General features: G+C 47.3%; 2 protein-coding genes across 6 annotated transcripts in view; both read right to left on the minus strand.

Moving 5' to 3' along the window:
• LRRK1 (leucine rich repeat kinase 1) overlaps positions 1-18611 on the minus strand; it is a 141399-nt gene extending 122788 nt beyond the window's left edge. For 2 of the 5 annotated variants that reach the window (XM_018066304.1, XM_018066301.1), the window contains exons 1-3: positions 15898-16050; positions 12222-12473; positions 9933-10004 (exon numbers count right to left, since the gene is read on the minus strand). In XM_018066304.1, the coding sequence (XP_017921793.1) occupies positions 9933-10004; positions 12222-12321 (172 nt within the window). In that variant the 5' untranslated portion in view covers positions 12322-12473; positions 15898-16050. Of the gene's footprint in view, positions 1-9932; positions 10005-12221; positions 12474-15897; positions 16051-17001; positions 17040-18503 lie in introns of those variants that run through there. The other 3 variants (XM_018066303.1, XM_018066302.1, XM_013972914.2) reach the window with 3 other exon arrangements.
• The window catches only part of ALDH1A3 (aldehyde dehydrogenase 1 family member A3), a 43087-nt gene continuing 36826 nt past the window's right edge, over positions 20554-26814 (minus strand). The window contains exon 13 of the mRNA XM_018066420.1: positions 20554-22422. Within this exon, the coding sequence (XP_017921909.1) occupies positions 22350-22422 (73 nt within the window). The 3' untranslated portion in view covers positions 20554-22349. The remainder of the gene's footprint in view (positions 22423-26814) is intronic.

The raw sequence follows: 26814 nt of genomic DNA on the forward strand, positions 1-26814 counted from the left end.
AACTCTATACTGTTTCCATAATGTTTATACCAACTTACACTCTCACCAACAGTGCATCAGGGTTCCATTTTCCTCCACATCCTAACCAATATTTATTATTTGTAGACATTTTGATGATAGCCATTCTGACAGGTGTGAGGTGACATCTCATTGTGGTTTCGATTTGCATTTCCCTGATGATCAGTGATGTTGAGGATATTTTCATGTGACTGTTGGCCATCTATATGTCTTTTTGGAAAAATGTCTGTTTAGGTCCTCTGCCCAGTTTTAAATCAGGTTTTCTTTTTATATTGAATTCTATGAATTCTTTATACATTTTGGATATTTAGCACTTATTAGATTTACTTAAACCTAAATGCATGCATGCATGCTAAGCCTCTTCAGTCATGTCTGACTCTGTGCGACCCCATGGACAGCAGCCCACCAGGCTCCTCTGCCCATGGAATTCTCCAGGTAAGAGCACTGGAGTGGGTTGCCATTTCCTTCTGCATTAAATCTAAATAAGACTTATTTAACCTAAGTCTTAAAGGTTCCTTTATATGGCCCTGTATATTTATCATTACTTTCCCAAGACAGTGCACATTTATTTATATTAATTCAATAATTAAGAAAAAAGCAAAACTTTTCTACTGATAGCCCCTTGGACATTCAAAATTCTCATTTCAATTCTTCAGAGCTTATAAGTGAGTCTGGATAGGGTATTTAGTTACCCACTACATACAATGTCAATGCAAAGAGCTCCCAGGAAAGATAAAGAAAGACCAAAAGGTCCTAGAGGTTGATAAGGAAAAGACATGAAGAGAGAGCTCAAAAAGAGTAAATATAACCAGCTCTCACACACAATAAAACATGCTAAGTCTCACTCATCTTAAGATAAATGCATATCAAAACTATACTGAGACATCTTTTTTTCACATAGCAGATTAGGAAAAACCAAAAATTTGATAACACTGTAGTCAGGCCTATAGGGAAACAGGCAAGCACATACACTGCGGAGGCAAACAGGAAAAACTCCCATGGAGGGTGATTTGGAGGCGTATGTTCTTTGGCCTGTTGGGGCTTCCCAGGTGGTGCTAGTGGTAAAGAACCCACCAGCCCGTGCAGGTAGATGTAAAAGACACAGTTTCCATCCCTGGGTCAGGAAGATCCTGTGGAGGAAGGCACGGCAACCTACTCGAGTATTCTTGCCTGGGGAATCCCATGGATGGAGAATCCCATGGATGGGGGAGCCTGGCGGGCTACAGTCCACAGGGTAGAACAGAGTCAGACGCAACTGAAGCGACTTACCACGCACGCACACACACGTTCTTTGGCCCATTACTTCGAGAATTTACTGTGTAGATACACTTGTATATGTGTGAAAAGACATCAACAGCATTATTCGTTATATACCTAAATGTTAGTAGCCCAAATGTCCATTAGAGGGGACTGCTTACTGAAGTATAATACAATAAATAAATACATAAACTGAGGTACAATACAATACCGCTGGAAGATCATGGCATCCGGTCCCATCACTTCATGGGAAATAGATGGGGAAACAGTGTCAGACTTTATTTTTGGGGGCTTCAAAATCACTGCAGATGGTGACTGCAGCCATGAAATTAAAAGACGCTTACTCCTTGGAAGAAAAGTTATGACCAACCTAGATAGTATATTCAAAAGCAGAGAGATTACTTTGCCGACTAAGGTCCGTCTAGTCAAGGTTATGATTTTTCTTGCAGTCATGTATGGATGTGAGAGTTGGACTGTGAAGAAGGCTGAGCGCTGAAGAATTGATGCTTTTGAACTGTGGTGTTGGAGAAGACTCTTGAGAGTCCCTTGGACTGCAAGGAGATCCAACTAGTCCATTCTGAAGGAGATCAGTCCTGGGTGTTCTTTGGAAGGAATGATGCTAAAGCTGAAGCTCCAGTACTTTGGCCACCTCATGTGAAGAGCTGACTCATTGGAAAAGACTCTGATGCTGGGAGGGATTGGGGGCAGGAGGAGAAGGGGATGACCGAGGATGAGATGGCTGGATGGCATCACGGACTCGATGGACGTGAGTCTGAGTGAACTCCGGGAGTTGGTGATGGACAGGGAGGCCTGGCGTGCTGCAATTCATGGGGTCGCAAAGAGTCGGACATGACTGAGCAACTGAACTGAAATGAACTGAACTGAGGTACAATACAATAGATGCTATGCATTTGTCAAAAGAATGATGATAAATGTGTGAGAGAAAGAGGCAAGGTACAGAACAGTGTGTGTGATCAGCTACCCACTGTGTAAAAGAGGGAAAATATGAGTCTACATTTGTTTTGCTTGTATATGTACAATCTGGAAGGATGTAAAAACCAAAGAATTGTAAATTGTCACTATGGTTGTTGAGTAGTATGACTGTATTCAAACAACTAAAGTTTTAGGATCTTGGCAAGGAAAAAGACATGAAGTCATTCACTCTGCCTTTTCCTCTGCATGTCTTCAGGCAGAGATACACACCCTCGAATTCAAACAATAAAAATTGACTCCAGCTGATTTGCGTCAAAACTGGGACTGCCATCTGCCTTCTGAATCTCAAAGCAGGCACATACAAAAAAAGCAAAAAGCCAAGATAAGGGGTTTCTCTGTAGCTCACAGAGTTATGAGTTGATGTATTTAACACATGGATTTGAAGGGAACCCCACAGGTGATTACAAAGTGGCCTCTGAAAAGTTAAAAGCAAGCACCACAAATGTATCTGCCTAAAAGATAATGCTTAACAGAAGCAAACGCCTGCAGCCTCACCCTTCTGCCCTGAGGCAAAAATGAAAAGAAGATTTTCAGTCTGAGTAAGAGTTTGCATTCCTGGGCGCCCCACTCCTCTGTGGCTAGGTTTGAAGCCTGCGGCTGAGTTGGACACAGTTGCTCTGTGATTGTCGCATTCACTATTTTCCTCTATGAAAATGTCCACTCAATGGATATTCCTCTATGGAAGTGTCCACTCAATGGACATTCCTCTATGGAAGTGTCCACTCAATGGACATTCCTCTATGGAAATGTCCAACGTAGTACAAACTTCTTCGGTTAATACAACCCTCACCAGACAACAATATGGCCCTTTGTTTTTATGAGTGCTGTTCTGATTATTAAAGCAAGAAATGCCACGACTCCTTGGAAATCACAAACATGCCAAGAAGCCTGAGTTCTGCTACTGTGGCCCTTTGCCCATCAAAACCTGACTCAGCCATCACTATTTCTCTGAGTTCAAGGCACTCCTTATGGATAGCTTTTGGCTGAACATTTAGGATACTCATGAATATTAGAACTTTGAGCTTTAGTAAGAGACATACAGATTTTGTAATCTGGCCAAAAAAAAAAAAAAGCATTCTGAAGATAAGGTGAGGAAAGGTTTCGACTTCAATGAAAACACTTTCAACTAAAACTTTAATTAAACAGTTTTAATTAAAACAATTTTGATGATTAAATTGGGGTCATCACATTTCAGTGATAAACACATTTTGAAAATGAGGACTTGTCAAGTTTTAACTTCTATCCCTTTTATAGCTTCAAGCCCCCAAAATTAAAGATCCCCATTTTTAAGGACCTCCTCATTTTTATCAGTATAATAATATCATCATTTTCACTAACAGAAACAGGATCCAGCTGAGGCTATATGATTTACTGAGGATTTACCAAGCATGCATACTTAGCAAACAGATTCTAACCAGTTCTGTGTTATAGATGAGGACTGGGGTACAGAAAGATGAGGATTTGAACCTGCCTCCTTCCAACTGCCAAGTCTACGATTTTAACATCATCACTCAGTTTCTCCTAAGGTTGTGCAAATTGCACACCTGGGAAATGCCAAGGAGAGGCTGGAAGACAATATCCAGACAGTAGGCTGAGGCCTGACTGTAGCCACAAACTCCTATACATAACAAACTCAACAAGCCATGTGAGCACAGAGAACAAGGAGACCTGATAGGGCCAGAAACCATTGTGCAAGAGGTGAGCAAGGTTCAGGAGTGCTGCAAGGCTGCACGGAGTGCATCTAGGAAGTCAGGCCTCCAAAGCCACCAGCAGGGGTACTGCGCAGAGGGAAAACCCACAGTAAGCCCTTCTCCAGATTGCGCCAGGCAATACAGGGCCAAGGTTCCTGTCCCTTGTGTGCTAGAGACGAAGTGTGAAACCTCAGGTGGTGGCTGACACTCGGGAGGTTTGTGTAGTCCCCCGCCCAGAAGCCATCCACCCAGGTGTACCCCCAGGGCAACCTGCTACAGTCTCCCTGCCCAACTCTCTGCAGCCTGCATTAACCAAAATGGCCTTCACAGACAGTTTTGGGGAATCCCAGACACAAAGATCAACATCCAACCACATACCCACAAACATTTGAGGAAGATTAACATCATAAAGGAGAAGCACCCAACTCTGATAACCGCACCTCCAAGCAAGGCAGCTGCAGATAGGCAAGAAGAGACTCCTCCCCAACCCCATCTCCCCACACGCAAAGCTAAATTAAGTTCCCTGCTATTGAGCCAAGGACCTAATGCCCCTAGGAGCATGTTGGCTGCCACCCCCGCCCCCACCACCACCCAGGGCAGGAGAGGATGAGGCATATCCCACTACAGCTCTCCCTTGGGCCTTAGAGTCTCCAAGGGGAAGTGAGCAGTTGACGGTGACAATGGTTGGGCAAGGCAGGGCCTTGCCAGATCTGAGAACCTGCACCTCTTGCTTTCCCCTTATATTACTGGTCAGTGGGAAAGCCTCCACAAATAACCCAGTCACCGAGATAAGGGCGTGTGGGCAAACTTTGGACTGGCTGATGATTGAACTTGCTATTGGCAACCACTACTCTCATCTGGGAGTCAGGGCCTGAGCTCCCCTAAGCAGGATCTCGGGCTCTAGCTTTCCAGAATCTGGGGGCCCCATTTCCACCGAGAAACAGTGTTATATAGCAAGAACAAGCCCTCAAAATAAATATGAGTGACGTCTTAGAGAGATACAAGGGGACGCAGCATCCATATCAAAGAACGGGCTGAAAAGCTGGGCAATTAAAATGAAAGAGGTGATCTATAAAACACAATAGGTTTGCTACAGAGCATAACGGACAGAGCCAAAGGACAAATCAGCAACATGGAAGACCAAGCAGAGGCTGCAGTACCAAGACACAGAGAAGTTAAAGCACAAACAAAAATTGGAGAGATAGGGAAGGTGCTCTGGTAAGCTTCAGGCTCTGCCTGCAGAGGATGGGGTGGGGGGATGGGATGCCCCAGAGAGCCAACCTGAAGAGGAAAAGTTAAAACTCTACAAAACCTTCTCCTCCTCCTGCCTCTGTAACTCAGCTTGCCCCTTGTAAAGTCTAGATCACGTAGGTCATGTAATCTCAGAAAGCGGGGCTTACAATACTAGGAACTGGAGTTTATCTCACTCACCCTTGTCCTGCTCTTTGCAATTGCCCAGCCCCTGCAAACCTGCTTAATCATGCCTGTCCATGTAAAGGACAGGTACCCCCTTGCCCATCTTGACTGCTGTTCCCGCACATGCGAAATCCCTTAGTTTAAACCAGCTTATTAATAGCTAGTGTTGTCCACTTCAGTCTGTCCATAAAAACTCTGTAACTCCTTTGTTCGGGGCTCAGAGCTTGGAGTGTTAACTCCCCTGGGCTGGCTGGCATAATAAACCTGAGTTCTCCAACTCTCCGAGTGTGATGCTTGGTTTTTCTGCAAGAAACCCACAGCAGCGGGGACAGGGAAGGTGGGAGGCCGTTCTCTCCTTGGGCCCAGGCGGCCGTTGCCTAATGGTTGGTCCACAGACTAAGGAGTTCTGCTTGGTGACACCTGAGGGAAATGTGTTGTGGGCTACCTTTCTTGAAGGCAGTGGGATGATTCGCGCAGATTAAAATGGAGTCCAAGGGCGAGATACTTAGTTATTTCAAGGAAGGGATTAAGAGATGCCGGTCAGCCTAGGCAGTGGAGCCAGAGGCAGCAGAGACAGGACTGGCCTCAGCAGCACTGATTTCCCACCAGAGCAGCCCACACGAATATCTGAGAGTCAGCTCCCCGATGCTAGAAGTAAGCAAGCATAGTCTGAACAAATAATCAGAGGATTTAAGCCTCAGATCCAGATTAATAGTAAAAGCCCCATCAGACTCTGAGCTTCTGCAGAGGGCAGGTCTTCGCCGGCAGGAAGCACAGCTGTGTCAACCACTCCCACACAGATGGACACCACTGTCACTTCTCCGGAGATCTGGGCTGCCACTCAGCCTCCTTCCCCTTCACCTCCCAGTGAGGGACTCTTGACTGGACACTGGCCGCTCCCTGGCGGCCCAGAGCTGCTCCTGCAGCCAGATCCCTTCCTGGCAAGGCCCTGTCCTCCCAGCAGGCATGAACAGGACACCGAGTCCAGGAAGAGCTCCAAGGCGTGCGTGGGCAGTTATGCTCAGAAAGGCACCCAAACCAGGAATCTGCCCCTTGGAGGATTTCCTCCCGAGGCTCACTGAGGAACCATGCGGCCACACAAGAGGCACTTCCTATTTAGGCTATTTCTATTTCTAGAAGGCAGACAAATCTACTTGGCTCTTCCATTAAGAAGTTATTTTCAGTATAGATTTGAAAAACTCAAAGCAAGAAGAAAAGAACATTGGAAGTAGATATGTCAAAACCTGGGACTCGAGGGCCCTCCGGAATGTTCCCATCTCCTTCTTCTGTCCATGCTGGGCCCAGTGGAGGACAGTGTTCAGCAGCAGGCAGCAGAGCTCAGGGCAGCTCACAGAGAGGAGAGGGGTGAGACTCCCTCGGGTGACGTCTGTCCAAGTGCCCCCCAGCCTCATGGTCCTGAGGAATCTTACCAAGCATTCCTGGCCAGAATTATCTGGAAGTTTCCTCACTTCTCTGCTTCCCGGGAGCCCTAACCTCAGCTGACAGGACAGGTTTTTCCACTTTGACTAGTGTGAGGCAGATGGAGAAGAATGTCTAACGACCTGTTTGTCAAACCGGCTCGCCCCGCAGTCCTGGCCCGGGATCTCACTGACCCTTGCTCTCTCAGCTCACGCACTCAGGACCCATCCACACTTTCCAAGTGTTCCTTCCGTATCCAAGGCTGGGGTAATGCTGACGATGAGAGGATGGTTGTGACGAGCCTTTCTGGGGCAGAACTGTGCTGCACAAACCCAGGATAGACGCCTATAGCCAGCCTGGTACCACATGTATGTTCATGGGCGCTGCAAGGGTTAACCATTCTGAACAAGCACAGGGTGGGCTGCGCAAGTCAAAATAAGCAGAAGTACTAACAAACACACCCGGTACACACACAAAAGACCACTACCAAAACTCCCAAAGTAAAAAAGTTAGTTGGTTTTTTTTTTAACTAATTTTTATTAAAGTTTGGATCTTTTCCTATAATGGTAAGATTATTTCCAAAGCATGCTACCTTCCAAGGATTTTTAAAGGGTGATTTTATTCCAACGTTGAGAATAACTTGAGTATATCACTGCTCCTCTTTCTGACAGTTTTCCTCAGGCAGTGCTGAGAATTAAGTCTGCAAGGATCTTTCCTGGGGTGAAGTTGGTGGACTGGGGAGGCAGGACTCCCCTGGGGAGAAGGGGGGGCAGAAAACTCATCCAGTAGGGACAGAACTAAGAGGGTAAGCCCTGTGAGAGGCACAGCTGCAGACTCCTGAAGCCAAATATTGCCCCATTTAATTCAGAAAGAAGTGAATGAGAGAGAGGCCAGTTAAAGCAAAATTTAACCTTGGAAGTCAGCACCCAGTGATGGAGGAGGTATGCAGGTTGGATCCTAATCACAAAATTTCTGTACTTAGACAACAATTTTTTAAGTAAATTGCAATATTATTCTCCTGGCTGCAAAAGTAATGCAAAACAAGAACAAAAGAACACATGCTCATTGTAGAAAGCATAAGCTCTACAGATAAGTAAAAGCTATAATCCCCGAGGACTGTACTCTTTGAGTGTCACCTGCTCCCAGGCTGTGGTCTTGGTGCACATGTTTCTGGTTTGCGAAAATGAAATCCAACATGCAATGTTTTAAAATAGGGCCCCCAGAGCTCTGGGTTCAAGGCAAAGATCATTTTATCAGTGAGATTCACCACTCCCATCCCTCCACGACGGCCCATCGAAGCGACCCCACTGCTAGCTTTTGGGGGGCTGGGGCTTCCTGTCAAGGTTCACAGGAGAAAAGGGCTCTGCTGGATGCTTGTGAAAGTCGCTCAGTCTTGTCCGACTCTTCACAACCCCATGAACTATAGACCATGGAATACTCCAGGCCAGAATACTGGAGTGGGTAGCCTTTCCTTTCTCCAGGGGAATCTTCTGAACCCAGGGATCGAACCCAGGTCTCCTGCATTGCAGGTGGATTCTTTACCAGCTGAACCACAAGGGAAGCCCTGCTGGCTGCTTGCTGCTGCTGCTACTGCTGCTAAGTTGCTTCAGTCGTGTCTGACCCTGTGCGACCCCAGAGATGGTAGCCCACCAGGCTCCGCCATCCCTGGGATTCTCCAGGCAAGAACACTGGAGTGGGTTGCCATTTCCTTCTCCAGTGCAGGAAAGTGAAAAGTGAAAGAAGTCGCCCAGTAGTGTTTGACTCTTTGCAACCCCATGGACTGTAGCCTACCAGGCTCCTCCGGCCATGGGATTTTCCAGGCAAGAATACTGGAGTGGGGTGCCATTGCCTTCTCCATGCTGGCTGCTTAAATAAATATAAATATATGAATAAGATATATTTTTTAAAGAATTGAGCCCACCACCCCCTATTGTGGTAGATGGAATGACGGACACCAATTTTTACCCTCTGCCTACATCCACAGCCTGGCAGTGGCCTCCTCATGGAGGCAGCTCTTCACTTGGGCTTCTTTATGTGACTTGTTTTGGCCAAGGGTGGAGCATGACAGCAACAGCCTGTCAGTCTGAGACAAAGCCTTAACAGACTCTTCTACGTTCACTGCTTGCACCTCTGCAACCGGCAGGGAAGAAGGCACCATGCCAGCCTGCTGGGCTCTGAGATGAGCCATGCAGAGCAGAGCCGCAGACTACAGGGTGCAGCAGAGCCCCAGAACTCCCATGGGTTAGAGGGCCAGGAATAAGCACTGACGGTATATCCGACTGAGATTCTGTCTGTCTGGATCCGGGTTCAGAGATGTTAAGCCACTCAGCTGAGGTAACCCAGAACTAAAAACTGGCCTAATGAGCCCCGCAGGCAGGCTCTTGAGCCCTCCTCACACTGAGTGAGTCCCAGGAGTGCCTCCTCACACCTTCTCACTCAATAAGAGGAAACACAGATTTAGCCACCAGTGGGGCTCTAAGCAAGACAGGCACGAGGGTGTGCATCAGTCCAGCACACACGGAATTAGTAGTGGCTCCTTATCCAGAGTCGAAGGTAATGGGTTCTGCATTCCCAGCTTCCACACAAGTCCCCATGGTGACACTGTCCTCCGGACCCAGCAAGAAAGGAAACAGTGTCTTCCACTGTCCTCAGTCCCTGCCCTCAGTCAGCGTCCCCCGTCATAGTCCTCAGTCAGTGTCCTCAGTCCCTGCCCTCAGGCCAGCTGAGTGGTAGAGGAAGAGGCCAGGAGGGGCCCCATGCCTGACTGCCAAGCCACGTAAGCAGCCTGTTGCCAGCGGCACAGGGCACATTTCTTCCCCATGGGTCCTGGGGCAGGGCCTCCACACAGCTCCTCACCTGCCTGCCAGTATGGGACCTTTTGACTCTTGGAGAATGGGCACGCTTTTGTCCTTCATAATTTCCACAACGCTGAGCCATAGGACAGAATTTTCCAGTGTATTTCATGTCACTTTGCTCTCTTTTTCCACTCTATGGTTTACATGTCTTGTTTGCTGCATAAACACATCCCTCAGCACCTGGGTTCACAAGGCCTGGGTACCCCCCTGCAAGGACCCCCCAGTGTAGGCACGAGAACAGCACCAGGACAAGGCTGCACAATTCCCAACAGGGTGGTCAAACCTTGCGCGTGTCTTGAGGCCCATCCAGACTGGGGCGTCGTGGAGCCCTGAGATTCCACTGGCAAACCAGGCCCTGAGAAGAGAAGACTTTTCTGAGCCTGCTCTGTGCTGCCCAGAGATCACAGCAGTCGTGGAGGGGGACCACGGCGGTCGGGGAGGGGGGACCACGGCGGTCAGGGAGGGGGGACCAAGGCGGTCGGGGAGGGGGGACCACGGCGGTTGGGGAGGGGGGACCACGGCATTCGTGGAGGGGGGACCACGGCGGTCGGGGAGGGGGGACCACGGCGGTTGGGGACGGGGGACCACGGCATTCGTGGAGGGGGGACCACGGCGGTAGGGGAGGGGGGACCAGCCCTAGGAGCGGCACACAGTTCAGACCCAGACCTCAAGGGAGAGAAACAGGGGCTGGGAGTATCAACCTTTGGCCTCTTGGTGCACACAAACACTTTCTGGACATCACCCACCTCAGGCCCCGAGGCAAGGCTGTTTCCTGTCTGTCCCAGGTCCCCAGGACCTCTGTGAGTCAATTAGATCCCTGTGCACCTTGGAAAAGCCAAGGTCTCAGCCTTGCCACTTCGTTGGTGGACGGTTGGCATGGCCTGGGAGCCTGTTAGAGATGCCTGTTAGAGACAGGGGTGTCCCACACCCAGGGGATGAGAAGCTACAGCTCACCAAGGTCCTCAGGGGACTGGAGTATACACCGCACTGTGAGAAAAGCTGCACCAATGCGCTGGGCCGAATCATCCAGACCAGGTGCTTCTCACCCCCAGCTGCACATCAGGATCATGCAGTGGGAAGGCAAGAACTTTTCAAAACTCCCACGCGTGTTCCTCCCCACAGGACGCCGCTCCAGGGGGCTGGGCAGGCAGTTCCAGGCTCTGCCCAGCATTTCTGGGGCCAGGGTAGAGACGTGCTCGCTCAGACCACCAACTTGTGCCTGGGATGAGGACAGGGCAGAGTCCCTGCTGGGGCTTTCTCAGATGACACAGTCGCCCATTCAACGAGCCACAAAGGGACCCAACGTCCCTGTCCCAGCCGCATTCCTCAGGATTGCTGAGGGGAGAAGATGGGACACTGAGGGACTACTGAGGGAGCCTGGAGAAAAGCTCTACCCCAATCAGGACTAGCATGTCATTGACAGGGCACCTTGATCTCACAGTAGTAAGGCAGGGCCTTCCTAACAAGCAAATGAAAAAATTCAAACATCTGAAAAACACACACACGTGCACACTCAAACACTCTGGGAACATTTAGTGGTGGACAATGTCAAGAAGCAAATTCTTTTCTCATTTCATAATCTAATTTATGTGTAAAAAAAACCTTGCAGAAACATCACCTTAGTCAGACGTTGGGCATTTTCGATGGAGAAAAATTACTCCAGTAACTGAACATAATGTCTGCAGAGTCAGGTACTACACTGAATCACTAACTTGACTGAGGTGCAAACATACAGGTCTTCTCAAAGCCCGCAGGACAGCCTACACTTTGAGGATTGAGGGTTAAGGAAGGTTCAGATGGCAGTTCTGCCCATTCCAAGTTGTTGACATTGACCAAGTTTCTACACCTCTCTTTCTCTCATGTTCCTCGGGCATAAAATGGGGATAAAAGTACCATTTATAAGTTGCTGTGAGCATTAAATTTCCTAAGGCACTAAAACCAGTGCCTGGTATGTACTTAGGGTTTAACAAATATTTATTGTTAACAATATCAATAATATACTATTGAGGATTAAAGTGACACATCTCTGGTGGACAACCCAGCAATACGTAAAGAGGCTTAAAAATCTTCAAACCTAATTGTCCTGCTTCTGTAGATCAATCTCAAAGAAATAATCTCAAAACCATGTATAAAAAGGTGGACATGGAATGATTTAGGTCTGAGTCAGCAGCTAGAAGAAACCCAAATGCCCCAAAACATCCAGAAGGAGAGTAAGAATTAGGTCAATCATTTCACACATTTTTCTACTTCTTTTTTCTTTTTTCAATTTTTGTGTAATAAACATGTAGTAGCTTTATACTGAGAACACAAAACCAAATCCCCATTTCAAAAAATCCTCTTAACCAGCACGAAATGATGCCTTGACTCTTAACATCCACATACATTTTAAGTCCACGTAAATTTTGTCTCATGACATCTTCAATGTGTAGAATTTAAATGAGACTCCCACGATATGTTTTATAATGAAAAACTGCACAACTCATCAAATAACTGGCACTTTACGTGTTTTGGTTGAGAACCCCTGGTTTGTGCACACAGCATGCAAAGCGGACGCCACCAGCCCTGCCCGTACCGTTCTCCTGGGTCTCCATGGCGCGTCCTGGACACACAGCTGACCCTGCTGGCCCCACACACCAGTACATGCTGGGCGGTAGCCGAGACATTCCAGCCATCAACCCTCGGGGTAGCTGCTCTCCCAAGTCAGTTCCGTCGTGGTCACACCTGCCGCTGCTGCTGCCCGAGGGTGGACTAGGTCATGGCTTACAGTCCAGGGTGGAACATATCACAGACCCGCCGTCATGGCTGAGCAGAAAACTGTCTTCTCCTGGTGGTGAAAAAACATCAAGTCAGAAGGCTTTTCTTAACTATCAAGTCCCTTCCCGAACCTTGCACAAACACTTGTATTTACAAGGCAGTGGCAATGTGCACTGGTCATCTCCCTCCCCCGTTTTTGCAACACTTCTCTTTACATTCCATCTCTCGGCCACAGTGAGTCAGATGTGGGCAGTGGAGAGACGGAGCTCTGCCACCACACTTGGCAGCCGGGCTTCTGTCTGCCTGAGAAGAGTTCAGAAACCCCAGGCAATCGCAGAACACCTACTGTAAAGGACGCAATCACTGTTATATCAACACGCACTCACTGTCACCAGCAAGGCAACACCGAGACAGTGAAATGAAGTTCCTGCCTTCGGGGTTTTCACCCTCCAGTTGAGGTGGGGCAGACGCACATAAACAGAGCCAAGGCTTCCCTTTGCCCAGAACAGACCGTTCCAGAGCCTGGAGCTGGGCACATAATGACAAAGCGGTCAGCAGGCAACGTCCCAAAGAGAAGGGTCTGGAAGGCACTGGCTATGAAGCCAAGTGAGAGTGAGTCCTGGGGGGTGGCGGAAAGGAGCCCCCATGTTCCACCAGTCCCCATCACCCCTGGGGGTATCTGGCAATGTCCGGAGGCATGTTTGGTTATCACAATGCAGGATGGGAGTGCTTACAGGCATTTAGCGGGTAGCAGCCCAGAGGGGCACTGCTGAACATCCTGCACCACACAGGGCAGCCATCCACAGCTGAGAAGTACCCTGAGAAATTCTGAGTGGGATTAAGACACATCTCCTAAGACCAAGGAGTCTGTGATGAGGCAAGACACTGCTCTCACATGCGGGGCTCCCACTGAGCTTGGGGTCCCTGACACGATGGCCCAGCCTGCTGATTAAATGACCAGAAGCACCCAGAGGGAAAGACCCAGGCCCAGCTCTGCAGGACCTGGGGTGAGCTGCACGGTGGGAAGGGATGACCACATGAAACGCATGTGTCCCGCTCAGCATTCCCATGGAGTCTATAGTGCAGACATAAAAAGCATGGTGTCCTTAGCAGCTGTTCTCTGAGACAGACAACTCTGAAATGGAGGGTGATGGTAAAGCCCCCCCCCACAAAAATAAACAAGGTAATATATATGATGCCTAAGACAATATCGTCTGTTAAAAACAGACATGCACCCTCCTCCCCAGGCAACCTTTCAGCATTGCTGTGAGATTTCTACCAAGGCCAAGTTTCTGAAGTCGCTTTTCACGGGACTGGAGATGGTTCTTCCTTGCAACCATAATAATGGGAGAACTGGGAAGCCAGCAGGGTCCCCTGCCTGCCCTCTGATTAACAAGCTCGGAAGGAGACTGGCAGCCCAGCAGTTAAGACTCCGTGCTTCCAATGCAGGGGGCATGGGTTCGACCCCTGGTTGAGGAACTTAGACCCCACGTGCTACGTGGCCGAAAATTAAAAAAAAAAAAAGCTCAGAAAATCGAGGGCCAACCCACTGTTTCCCCAGTAAACAGGTTCTAGAAGGTAGGCACTGAACAAGCTGTGGAACAAGGCTGTGAGAGCACCGGAGTTCTCTCATCTTAGGGCCTGAAAAAATCCGGCCCTGGCCCAGGTGATCTGTATTCTTGCAAGCAAGGAGAGGTGGGGCTGGGAAAGCCCCAACCAGAGGGCTTGCCCTGAGGCCTCTGTGCACCTGTATCTTCTTGAGTTAAAGAGCAAAATGTTCAGAGAAACCATGACTGGTGAAATCTATGTCTGAAGTTTGGGAGCCTGAAAAGTCCAAGAAGGAAAGAAGGGACACAATTTAGGAGACAATCAAAGCTTTATAAATTGCAAAACCTGATCAGGAAAATCAACTTGAGGTGACAGGGAGAAGCAGCAAAGCAGAATCTCTGTTCTCAAACAGAAGCTCCAAACCACACGGCAATGTCAGAAACCAAAGTGTTCAGCTGCTACCTGCTTTTAAGCGCCTCTCAAAATCAGCTACCAACTATACCCAACACCACCTCAGAAATCCAAAAGCTAGATGTTTCTTCTGAATCAGAAATATCTACTGTATAATGTTTTTAAGTTAAAAACGTCTTAAGAATATTTTAGGCCAATCCTCGCCCAGCCATTTTGTTCCCCTTTTTATTTTCAGTTTCCTTTTGAAAATCATTTTACCAATGGAGGATTTTGCGACTGGAGCAATTTTTCAATTGTAACTTGGTTTTTGGTTTAGACTTTAGGGTAGTAGTCTTAAAATGAAGTAACTCAAGTTTTGCCCTGTATTTGCCCTCTAACGGATCTTAGCTTCTTCCTGCTTCTTTTGGGTTCAGATCAATGAAACAAATAATGGTTTCAAGTTACACGTTTTCTTTTCATTATAGTATGTATATCCTAAAGAGGGCCTCAAGAAGTGTCCTGCAATAATAATTATTTTAATAATTTTAAAAATCTCATCAAAGATGAAAAAGGAAAAAGGAACCTGATATTCCTTCTACAAATATTTGTATTGGGTCCTTTTCATAGGGAGTGAGCTTCAACAGTTAATGAAACTTACTGTTGGTGAGGAAGACACTGTTAAGTACTTGCTACAAACTTTCTGCCACTGAAAGAATGTCCTGACTCTACTCACTTGTCGTTTTAGGAAGTTTGAACAGGGCCATCAGTGCCAAAGAGCAGGAAGACACTGGCAAGTGAAGCATGTTAGAAACATACTCATCATCCAGCTCTTTTTTTAATCAAAAGCCTAGTTGAGATGGTTGGCACATCTCTTAGACAACATTTTGGCACTGTTGGCATCCCTTGACGAATTTTGGCTTGCCTATGAAACGTGTTTAATGTATTTGTGGACATCAAAATATTACAGAGCTACAAGTTGGAGAAATATGTATTCCTCAATCCCAGATGAGAACAGAAGCCCTTCAAGAGCCTAAGGCACGAACAAGCTAAGGCTGTCAATTCACCACTCAGTCTTTCTACTTGTACGCATTTGGTGCCTCCCAGACAGCTCTGGACGTAAAGGCGAAGCAGTAAGCAAGGCTGGTAGGGTCTCTGACACCTGGAGCAGCAGAAGAGACCTCCAGGAGGAATTAAAGGAGTAATTAAACAGATAAAGTAGGAACACAGACAGTGGTAACTAAAAAGAAGCACACGGACAGATGAGAGAATAAGGCTGGGTTTGGACAGGGTGACTGGAGTGAGCCAGGGGGTCTCAGATGGCAGAGGCCAGATCAACTGGGGGATGAGAGGGGAAGGAGGTCTTTGAGATTTCATGCCAAGCACAAGAGGAAACTATTGAGGATTCCGAGTAGAGGACTGACACTCTAATTTACCTTTTTAAACAATAAATTACTCCGGCTATACACCGGCTCCCAAATAGAGAATGGGGGAGGGGAGAGCTGCAATTGTAGGGAAGAGACGCTGGCGAGGGAGAAGGGGCTGGACCTGAACATTACCTTTGAGAGGACGACTCAACAGTCCTTGCCAATATCTGAACTCAAGGGATGAGGACACGGGAGGGAAGACAGCTCCCAGGTTTTTATGTCTCAGGCTTTGATCTGAGTACTAGGGCCGCTCCCTGAGGTGTGGAAGCCTGAGGGAGAGGTTTGGCAGGCCCACAAACCTGTAGGGACAAACTGAGTGTGAGGTTTGTATGTTTTCAACTTAATTTTTTATTATTTTAGGACATTCACAAGGATAATTAAATCAGACCACAAAAGAAGTTGAATGTTAGCATTTTTCAAAATCGTGCGTATTCTAGTTGCCCCTTTAAGTGAAGTCGATCAGTCTTGTCTGACTCTTTGAGACCCCGCGGGCTGTAGCCTACCATGCTCCCCCGTCCATGGGATTCTCCAGGCAAGAATACTGGAGTGGGTTGCCATCTGCCCCTTTAACGCCCAGGGAATCTGGATACAATGGGAGTGAGTGGCAAACTCTAAAGACAATGCATTTGGTGAAAAGCTCGCTGAAAACGTAACTGCACGCTCCTATTTCCTTACACCTCCGATGCTTATGGGAGAAAAACTCCCCGGCCTCACAAGGTGGACGGGCAGGGTGAGCGGACCGCAGAGATCCCAGAGCCTCGGTCACCACTGTCCCCCTGGGGTCCCCGGCCTTCCCCGGCCGCGATCACACTCATCCCACGCGGAAGGTCGCCCGCAGAGGCCGCCAGGAGAAGGCGGGTTCCATCCCGGACTCGGGGTGGGGGAGACGGCGCCCGGGCGCCCGGCGCCGCCAGGCCGTCCCGGGCCGCGCCCCCGCGCCGCCCCGCACTCGCACACCCCGCGCACACGCGCGCCCGCGCGTCCGCTCCCGCTGGAAGGCAGGGGCTTCTCTAAGGGCGGAGGAATCGTGCGGACGCCCCGGCGCCTCTTCCTTTTGTGGCTTTCGCCCGCTCCCCCGGCCCGGGCGCCGGCCTGCGCCCCCCCAAACCCTCCAGCCCGAGGGCGCGGCGGGAGACGCAGGGCAGTGCGCCGCGGAGGGCGGGGGAGACGCTTCCCGCGCGGGCCCTGGGCGGCGGGGCTGGGACTCCGCGCCGGCAGCGGCGGGGCAGCGCTTACCTGCGGGCGGCGGCGGCGGGCAGGGCAGCGGGCGCCTGGGGCGCGGGCTGCGCGGGGCCGGGCGGACGGCGGCGCTCGGGGCCGGGCCGCCCCTCTGCCCTCCTCCGAGGAGGCTCCGGCCGTGCGCCGGGGGCCGGGCCGGGCCAGACTCACTTCCTCAATCCTGAGCGGGGCGGGCGGCGAGCCGGGCGAGGGGCGGCCTCCGAGAGGCCTCCGCAGAGCGCGCGCGGGAAGCCCCTGCGCTCGCCCGCCCGCTTCCCTCACGGCGACCCCGGAGGCCACGGGGTCCGCAGGCACCCCCAGCGCCGATCTCCTCCGGGTCTGGGTCCCCTGCCCTCCGGCAGGGCAGTCTCAGAGGCGAGATTGGTCGGTTCTCGGCGCAGCCCAGCTTTCCCTGCCCCTCTGTTCCGCTCAGCAGCGAAATCCGCTGGTGAACTCCGGACTCGTCTATGGAGGCAGTAAATACTCAAAAGACAGGAATATTCGTTTGTGTACAACTTTTTCTACAGCAGACTAGACGTATGAAATGTAAAACTTTAATAGTTTGCAAACCTCAACCCTTCCACCACATGGATTTACTAAATTACGGATACACACAAAGATATCACTGGTGAATCATTTTAAATTGTCTGGGTCTATTTTGGGGGTGGCGGTGGTAGATAAACCTGCTGGAGTGTAGGCAATTTCTATTTCAACCTAATAAAAAGATGTACCCACAACTAAGGCCATTATCCAAAGACAGATCATTATGATGTATGTCCATGCGGGCGGGCAGGCTTTAGATTGGGCTCCACGTGCCCACCAGGGAAAGAGAAGACTTCTTCGGAAAAAGCGGATGGTTCTGCACCCTGGCAGGATCTGCGCACCCCAGGTTCCTCCCGTGTACGGCTATGACTGGAACATTCCCAGGGTTTATCCCAAGGCTCAGAGACAAATCGCCAGCATCCTCACTGCCGTTTCACAAAAGCCGGCCAGCAGCAGCCAGCTCCCGCCTCCACGACCTCGCAGACACTTTGAGCGGTCACCAAAGAGGGGACCACGGGGCAGCTGAGTTTTGCGCCCAAGAGGCTGCCGCGTCGGCTCTCCCGGGCCACACGCCCCTCCAAAAGGGAGGGTGCAGTTCTGCAACCCTGCCTTCACCACCGCGGTTCTAATTCCAATATGCAAAAGGCGGCAGTATGGTCGCTAACGAAAAGTCCCTAATAATTTGCAGGGCGTGGCGTCCACGGTGCAGAGTGAGCCTGGCGATCGCCGCGCGGCGCCCACCCCCACCCCTAGGCGCCCGGTCCTGCCATCTAGCGGGACCGCGAGGAAGTGCGCGCCGGGTGACCGGCGGACCAGGGGGCAGACGCGGCCCACGGAGGTGAGGACAAGCCGGTTTTAAATGAGTTGCCATCCGCTTAGAAATGTGTCCAAGGTAGAAAGAACTTGTCACATGGGTGGCCTGTTTCGAGCTGGCGGTATCCCAGCATTTAACCTTACCCTTGGCATGCGTTACTTACAGGTTTGCGTGAGGCGATTGTTACAGGTCAGTTAAGATTTCTTTATGCTTCTTAACCCCCGCTGACCAACGTCTCATGTTGGAATGCTGGTAAAGAATCCACCTGCACCGCAGGATTCCTGAGTTCTATCCCTGGATGGGGAAGATCCCCTGGAGAAGGGGCCGGCTACCCACTCCAGTGATCTGGCCTGGAGAAAGACTCGGACACGACTGAGTCACTTTCACTTTCACTTTCTAAGTTTTATCCTAAGTAGGTAATGGAGGCAGGGAGGGGTTTCCCTGGTGACTCAGACGGTAAAGAATCCGCTTGCAATGAGGGAGACCTGGGTTCCATTGCTGGGTTGGGAAGATCCCCTGGAGAAGGGAGCAGCTACCACCCCAGTATTCTGGCCTGGAGGCAAAGAGTCGGTCAGGACCAAGCGACTTTCACTTTCACGGTGGGGTCAATTGAAAGCTACCTCCCTGAGCTACCCTTTCTGCCTTCTGAAGGTGTAGTAGTTTTTTTTCTTTAATTGAGGGATAATTGCTTTACAACATTCAGTTGGGTTCTGCCACACATCAGCATGAATCAGCTGTATACACACATCCCCTCCCTCTTGAACCTCCCTCCAACCTCCCACCCATTCCCACCCCTCTAGGTCGTCACAGACCAAAGGGCCTGAGCTCCCTGCAAATTCCCACTGGCTATTCATTTTACATATGTAAAGTATATGTTTCATTGCTACTCTCTCCATTCTCTCCTTTCCCAGCTGTGTCCACAAGTCTGTTCTCTATGCGTCTCCATTGCTGCCCTACAAACAGCTTCATCAGCACCATACTTTTTGTTGTCCTTCAGTCTCTCAGTCGTGTCTGATTCTTTGTGAGCCCATGGACTGCAGCACAGCAAGCTTTCCTGCCCTTCACCATCTTCCAGAGTCTGCTCAAACTCATGCCCATCGAGTTGGTGATGCCATCCGACCATCTCATCCTCTGTTGTCCCCTTCTCCTCCTGCCTTCAACCTTTCCCAGCATCCTTCCCACCATCCTTCTAGATTTCATATATATGCATTAATATATGATATTTGTTTTTCTCTTTCTGACTTACTTTACTCTGTATAATAGGCCCTCAGTTTCTAGTCACCTCCCTTCAGCTGGGTATTCCGTTTCCACTGATATTTCTCCTGGGACACTTAAAATATGTCCCTTATTATCAAGACATGATAGGAGCAAGAACTTCAAAAGGGCTCAGCCTGCCATTGGGAGAAGCTTGAGTGTTTCAAAGGGTCCACTTTTAGAGAATGTTCCAACTTACTGTCCCCACCCCCAAAAGGCACTGTACACACACATGCACACACTCACACCACAGCCACAGTGTATGTCCTCAAAACGGTTCCTGTCGTGGTAATGACAAACAAAGGAATTGCTGTTTTCCTTGAATGTGTTGCTCACATTTTGGTTGGGAAATGGAAGGTTTCTAAATGCATTCAAGCATACACAAGTGCATAAATTAAGATGGATCTTATCCAAGGCATGGTTGAACACGGTGGATCTAACCAAGTACAGAAATATTCTTCATCTAACCTCAGTGTCAGTGTACAACTCAGTGATTGAGGCTTACTGGTCTGAAGCCTTAGAAACTCTGAGTAATTTAGACACAAACACAGAGATCCTCATGGAGAAAAGGGACAAACATGAACGCTTGTGCACACAGTTGCAGGACGCAGTGTTTCCCTGAGTCCCCAAGCAACTTTCCCACATTCTGCACACTCACATCCTCATCTCTTGGTGATAAAAAGGGACTCGGTAAGCTCAATGACAGCTTTAACTTCACCAACTAAGATGCAGAGCCTTAGAGGCCAAGCTTGCTGCCTCATCCACCCCCAAAACCGTCAAAGTGAGTTTCACACTCAAGCTAAGCACAGGACTTTGATTGAGCAAATGTAATTTTATCCTTAAGTGATTGAAACCACTTTCTTGTAAGTCACTTTGTACCAAAGTTCTAAGGAAAAGAAAGGTCAGTCACAGAAAAAGGGGTCTTCTGGTCTTTAAATGAAAAAACATAGTTTTTTTCAAATATCTGATTTTATTTTATAGTTATTGCATTGTTGGACACAATCTGCAATTAGGGTCAGAATTCCCAGGCCAATAGATTCTTTTAAACCATACCACAGGAGTAAACCTTAAAAGAACTAAAGTCTAATGCTATATAGATTTCCATTTCTAAATACAGTATATTACAGAAGGTTAAATACATCACCTCTGTTTACTTACAACTATAAAAAGATACATTAACTCTACCAATTATAAATAATGTAGCATCATATTAAAGGCATTATTGTACAATGAAAGCATAAGAACGCTCTAATGTATTACTATCAAGGTTAATGTCTTTAGTTACTTGAGATAAAATCCTGAAAATTCAGCATATGAAGTCAAATCCTGATTTAACAAGTTACTGGTAGTCTAAGTGATGTGTTGTTAATTCATTGAGAGAAGGAGAATTGTATTTGCGTATTTCCAACAGGAATGATAACCTCACTTCACATACGACTTTCTCTATACATAACACTGGTTTCGACATAGACCTCCATTTTATTATTCTTCCCCCCCAATTTAATTCTCAAACATAACTTAATTCTCAAACATAAGCACCATTAGAAAAGTACAAGTTAGTAACAGTAAAAGTATCTGAATAACACAATTGCAGTTTGGTTTTGTTTTTTTAAAGCTCTGTGGGACACTTTCAGTTTTCCAAGTTGACTTGGAATTGCACATCCTTTGGATACACAAAGTGGAAAAGAAAACTTTTCAACCTGTTAGTGCAGTGCTCAAACCACTCTAGTAGCAGACCCAGTTCCTCCATGAAGTTCAGATGTTGTTTGTTAATTAATCACTAATTAATATCAAAACAGGACTTTGTAAAACCAGAGCTGTATTACAACAGCAGTCTTTTCAGTTGTATATGTCTTACTCATCTAAAATGTTGATAACCCATCTGGAGAAAAGGAAAACTATATAGGTTTATCATAAATCAATGCAAGTGGTAGAAATGCCTAACTGGGAAAAGCAAATTATGCCTTTAATTAGTAAAATGTGGGACTTAATGATCCTAGAATCTGTACTGTCAGAGCACTGGGTCTTTAGCAGTGATGGTGACATTCGCGACATTTCCTGTCTTGATTAAAGTAGACCACAACATGCGTTAGATAAGCTCTTACGGTTGTTGATTTGGTCATATTTCAAAGGCCGTATTGGTTTTAAGCTGAGTCCCATGGTCAATGTCAAGATGCAGTCCTTGAAGAGCATTCACACCAGGGCCTTCAGGACCCTTCCCTGGTACTTGCTTCCACAATGTTCCCCACATCAGATCATCCCAACCTTGTTTTTAAAAAAAAATTTTTTTAAACTTAGTTCTATTCCCTCCTACTGAGTAGTCGGAGGGGCTTGTCCTGTGCACAGGTAAGGAACCCACAGGTGGAGTCCTGTTTCAGAACATACAGGGAATTTTTTTTCCAAATCCTTACTGGGGTTAGAGTCAACAGAGCATTTTAAAGTGACGGCTCAATACTTCAAATACCACTTCCTGTTGACAGTGCCCTGAACCGCCTCACCATCCCAGGGATCTGGTGAAAAGCAGAAAACAGATATGGCCCTTAGTCCCAACCCCAGGCAGGACTGCAATTTCACATACAACGTTTCAGTCAATAAAGAAGGAATGTAAGAGGAAAACAAAAACCGTTCAACTCCAGCAAGTTTAAAATCTCCAGAAGAAAGTATCCCAGGAAGGTCAGAATGTTAATTTTTCTTCAGTAAGTTCGATCAGCCACATTCAGTTGTCAGATGTTTGAAGAAGGAACCTGCTTCTCCTTCAGGGATCCTTGTCATCAAGTTTGATGGTGACAGTTTTCACTTCTGTGTATTCAGCCAGCGCATATTCACCTCTGTGATCACAGAAAAGAGTGAGATATAAAATGGCACTTAGACACTCTGTGTGAACTTTGTTCTAATGCTTCAAAGGCGAGTCCTCTGTTGGGCAGTCTGGAGTCTGAGCAAAAGGCCAAAAAGTGAGGATTTAATAGAGTCTAAGGGCTGTAAGACCATCAGTAAGTTTAAGTATCTGGATGTGTAACTGAAGGTTAAATGCCAAGTTTTGTGTGTGCGTGTGTGTGTGTGTGTGTCTGTGTGATGCTTTTGAAATATTCAGGACTAAGGATCTGCCTTCAGAGGATGAAGAGGATTTAAAACAAAGTGAATTCCCTGGATGGAGGGGAGAGCAGAGACAGCCTGTGCGGTGAGGGATGGGCAAGCTGAGGAGTAAATGGATAACTTCTGCAGACTTCTGCGGGCAATTTGGAGCTGCTGGAAGAGACAAGAGAGACAGAGGCCTGAAGCTATTGACTGGACTGTGGCCGAAGCATCCGTGAGAGGCAGGGCTAGGAAGGACCTGGAGCTGGTCTTGAAGAGCACAGCTGGGGACCAGCTGTGAGAAGAATGAGGCCTGGGCAGGGACACGGACGTTAGCAGAGTGGACACAAGGGAGCCCATGGCCTCTGAGATCATGTTTCTGATATGTGTCCCTTCCTGAAGTCCTGCAGAGCCCAGTGAACTGACTCAGGCTCCAGGAATCATGCTTAGGGCCCCTTCCCAGAACTGAAAGGTGGCTTTGGATCAATTTAAAAGTCTCTGCAACCCTTTCTCTGCCATTATGTAAATAAGAATGTGTACCTGTTTAGGAAAAGAGGTAGGTGTTGAGGGGGCTACTGAAGCTCTGCTGCTAGAAACATGCAAGACAGAATCCCATCTCATCCCTTAAACCACTGCTTTTCAAAGTGTGGCTCCCTGACCATCAGATCAGCCTCACCTCAGAACTTGCTAGAAATGCAGAGGTTCAGGCCCCCAGACCTTCTGTGGGAGGCAGAATAATGCCCGCCTCAAGGTGTCATCATCACAAGTCACTGAAGCTTCGAAAATATCATATGATGAAGGGGAATTAGGGTTACAGACAAAATTAAAATTGGTAGTTAGCTGACTTTAAAATAGGGAGTGTATCCTGAATTATCTGGGTGGACCCAGGGTAATCACAAGGACCCTTGAAGGAGGAAGAGGGAGGCAGAAGAGATTCAGAGGATGGTGAAACTACAGAAGAGCTCAGAGAAATGCAGCACCACTGGCTTTGAAATGAAGGAAGGGGCTGCCAGCCAAGGAATATGGGAGGGAGGCCCCAGAAGGTGGAGAAGGCAAGGAAATAGATTCTTTCCCTAGAGTCTCCAGAAAGGAATGTAGCCCTGCAGACATCTTGATTTTAGCTAAGGGAGAGAATGTCAGATTTTCAGTTTTCAGGACTGTAAGATAATAAATTCATGTTGTTTAAGCCCCAAATTTTGTGATTATTTATTATAGCAGCAATAGAAAATTAATACATCTATTGAACCTAGGAGTGGGACCCAGAAATCTGTGTTTTAACAGCCAGAGGATTAACAAGTCATTGGGTTCTGATGCAGCTCAAGTTGGATAACTACAGCCTTGGATCTATGCAGTCTAGGCCAGTTTTTTGCCTTCACTGAGCCTCAATATTATCATCTGTAAAATGGGAATACCATCACCTCCTTATAGTTAGAATTGATTCAAATAGAACAAATTTGCCTACTATGTGCTAGGTAAAAAGTTAATGGTAGAAAGTAATATTATGATTTTATTGCTAATGTGTCATTGAGATTCTTTGGTAGTGTCCTAAATACCAAATTCAAGGACCCATGATAATGGGTAAATTATTTTGTAATTCTTTTCTAAACACAACAAAACATAGAAGCCATATACAGAATGTTAAATCCAACCTTTACAGAGCAGAAAACGCCATTAAAAGCCCAAAGGCAAATTATAAACTAGAAAAATTACATTTACAACACTGTGAGAAACAGCGCTATTTACCTTAAAGCACAAAGAACTCTTACAGACCAATTTTTTTAAAAAATGGAAAAATCAACAAAAGATATGAACAGTCAGTCTACAGAAAACAAAATAAAGATTACCAATAGGTGTTCTTACGGTGCTCAATCCCTTACCATTAAAGAAATGCAAACCAAAAGAGTGAGGCACCCATTTTTCCTATGCTGGATACCTGATTTGGGGAATTTCCTCTGAAAACAATTTCCCACAAGCGCATAAGGGTCCTGATGCACAGTCGTGATGCATACAAGAACATCAGCAGGTTTGAGGCAGCAAAACCCCTTGGAAATAGCACCGAAGTTAGTCATGGGAGCCCACCAATGAAAAAGTCAGCATAGCCAAAGCCCACTCATAACAGCACAAGTATTTTCCTCTCAAATCATTTGAAAACAGAAAAAAAATACATGTTTACATCCATTGTATGCATAGAAAATGTACAAAACCTTGACATATGATAGATTTGATAGACTGCTGGATAAACTATGAATGGAGGTTCGTGACATTGTACAGGAGACAGGGATCAAGACATTCCCCATGGGAAAGAAATGCAAAAAAGCAAAATGGCTGTCTGAGGAGGCCTTACAAATAGCTGTGAAAAGAACAGAAGCAAAAAGCAAAAGAGAAAAGGAAAGATAAACCCATTTGAATGCAGAGTTCCAAAGAATAGCAAGGAGAGATAAGAAAGCCTTCCTCAGCAATCAATGCAAAGAAATAGAGGAGAACAATAGAATAGGAAAGACTAGAGATCTCTTCAAGAAAATTAGAGATACCAAGGGAATATTTCATGCAAAGATGGGCTTAATAAAGAACAGAAATGGTATGGACCTAATAGAAGCAGAAGATATTAAGAAGAGGTGGCAAGAATACACAGAAGAACTATATAAGAAAGATCATAATGACCCAGATAACCATGATGGTCTGATCACTCACCTAGAGCTAAACATTTTGGAGTCCAAAGTCAAGTGGGCCTTAGGAAGTATCACTATGAACAAAGCTAGTGGAGGTGATGGAATTCCAGCTGAACTATTTCAAATCCTGAAAGATGATGCTGTGAAAGTGCTGCACTCAATATGCCAGCAAATTTGGAAAACTCAGCAGTGGCCACAGGACTGGAAAAGGTCAGTTTCATTCCAATCCCAAAGAAAGGCAACTCCAAAAAATGGTCAAACTACCACACTATTGCACTCATCTCTCATGTTAGTAAAGTAATGCTCAAAATTCTCCAAGCCAGGCTTCAGCAATATGTGAACCATGAACTTCTAGATGTTCAAGCTGATTTTAAAAAAGGCAGAGGAACCAGAGATCAGATTGCCAACATCCACTGGATCATCAAAAAAGCAAGAGAGTTCCAGAAAAACATCTATTTCTTCTTTTATTGACTATGCCAAAGCCTTTGACTGTGTGGATCACAATAAACTGTGGAAAATTCTGAAAGAGATGGGAATACCAGACCACCTGACCTGCCTCTTGAGAAACCTGTATGCAGGCCAGGAAGCAACTGTTAGAACTGGACATGGAACAACAGACTGGTTCCAAATAGGAAAATGAGTACATCAAGGCTGTATATTGTCACCCTGCTTATTTAACTTCTATGCAGAGTACATCATGAGAAACGCTGGGCTGGAAGAAGCACAAGCTGGAATCAAGATTGCCGGGAGAAATATCAATAACCTCAGATATGCAGATGACACCACCCTTATGGGAGAAAGTGAAGAATAACTAAAGAGCCTCTTGATGAAAATGAAAGAGGAGAGTGAAAAAGTTGGCTTAAAGCTCAACATTCAGAAAACGAAGATCATGGCATCCGGTCCCATCACTTCATGGCAGATACATGTGGAAACAGTGGCTGACTTTATTTTTGGGGGCTCCAAAAATCACTGGAGATGGTGACTGCAGCCATGAAATTAAAAGACGCTTACTCTTTGGAAGGAAAGTTATGACCAACCTAGACAGCATATTAAAAAGCAGAGACATTACTTTGTCAACAAAGGTCCATCTAGTTAAGGCTATGGTTTTTCCAGTGGTCATGTATGGATGTGAGAGTTGGACTATAAAGAAAGCTGAGTGCAGAATTGATGCTTTTGAACTGTGGTGTTGGAGAAGACTCTTGAGAGTCCCTTGGACTGCAAGGAGATCCAACTAGTCCATCCTAAAGGAGATCAGTCCTGGGCGTTCACTGGAAGGACTGATGTTAAAGCTGAAACTGCAGTATTTTGGCCACCTGATGAGAAGAGCTTACTCATTTGAAAAGACCCTGATGTTGGGAAAAATTGAGGGCAGGAGGAGAAGGGGACGACAGAGGATGAGATGGCTGGATGGCATCACCGACTCAATGGACATGAGTTTGGGTGGACTCTGGGAGTTGGTGATGGACAGGGAGGCCTGGT

The sequence above is a fragment of the Capra hircus genome, chromosome 21, assembly GCF_001704415.2.
Source record: "Capra hircus breed San Clemente chromosome 21, ASM170441v1, whole genome shotgun sequence".
Taxonomy (NCBI): Eukaryota; Metazoa; Chordata; class Mammalia; order Artiodactyla; family Bovidae; genus Capra; species Capra hircus.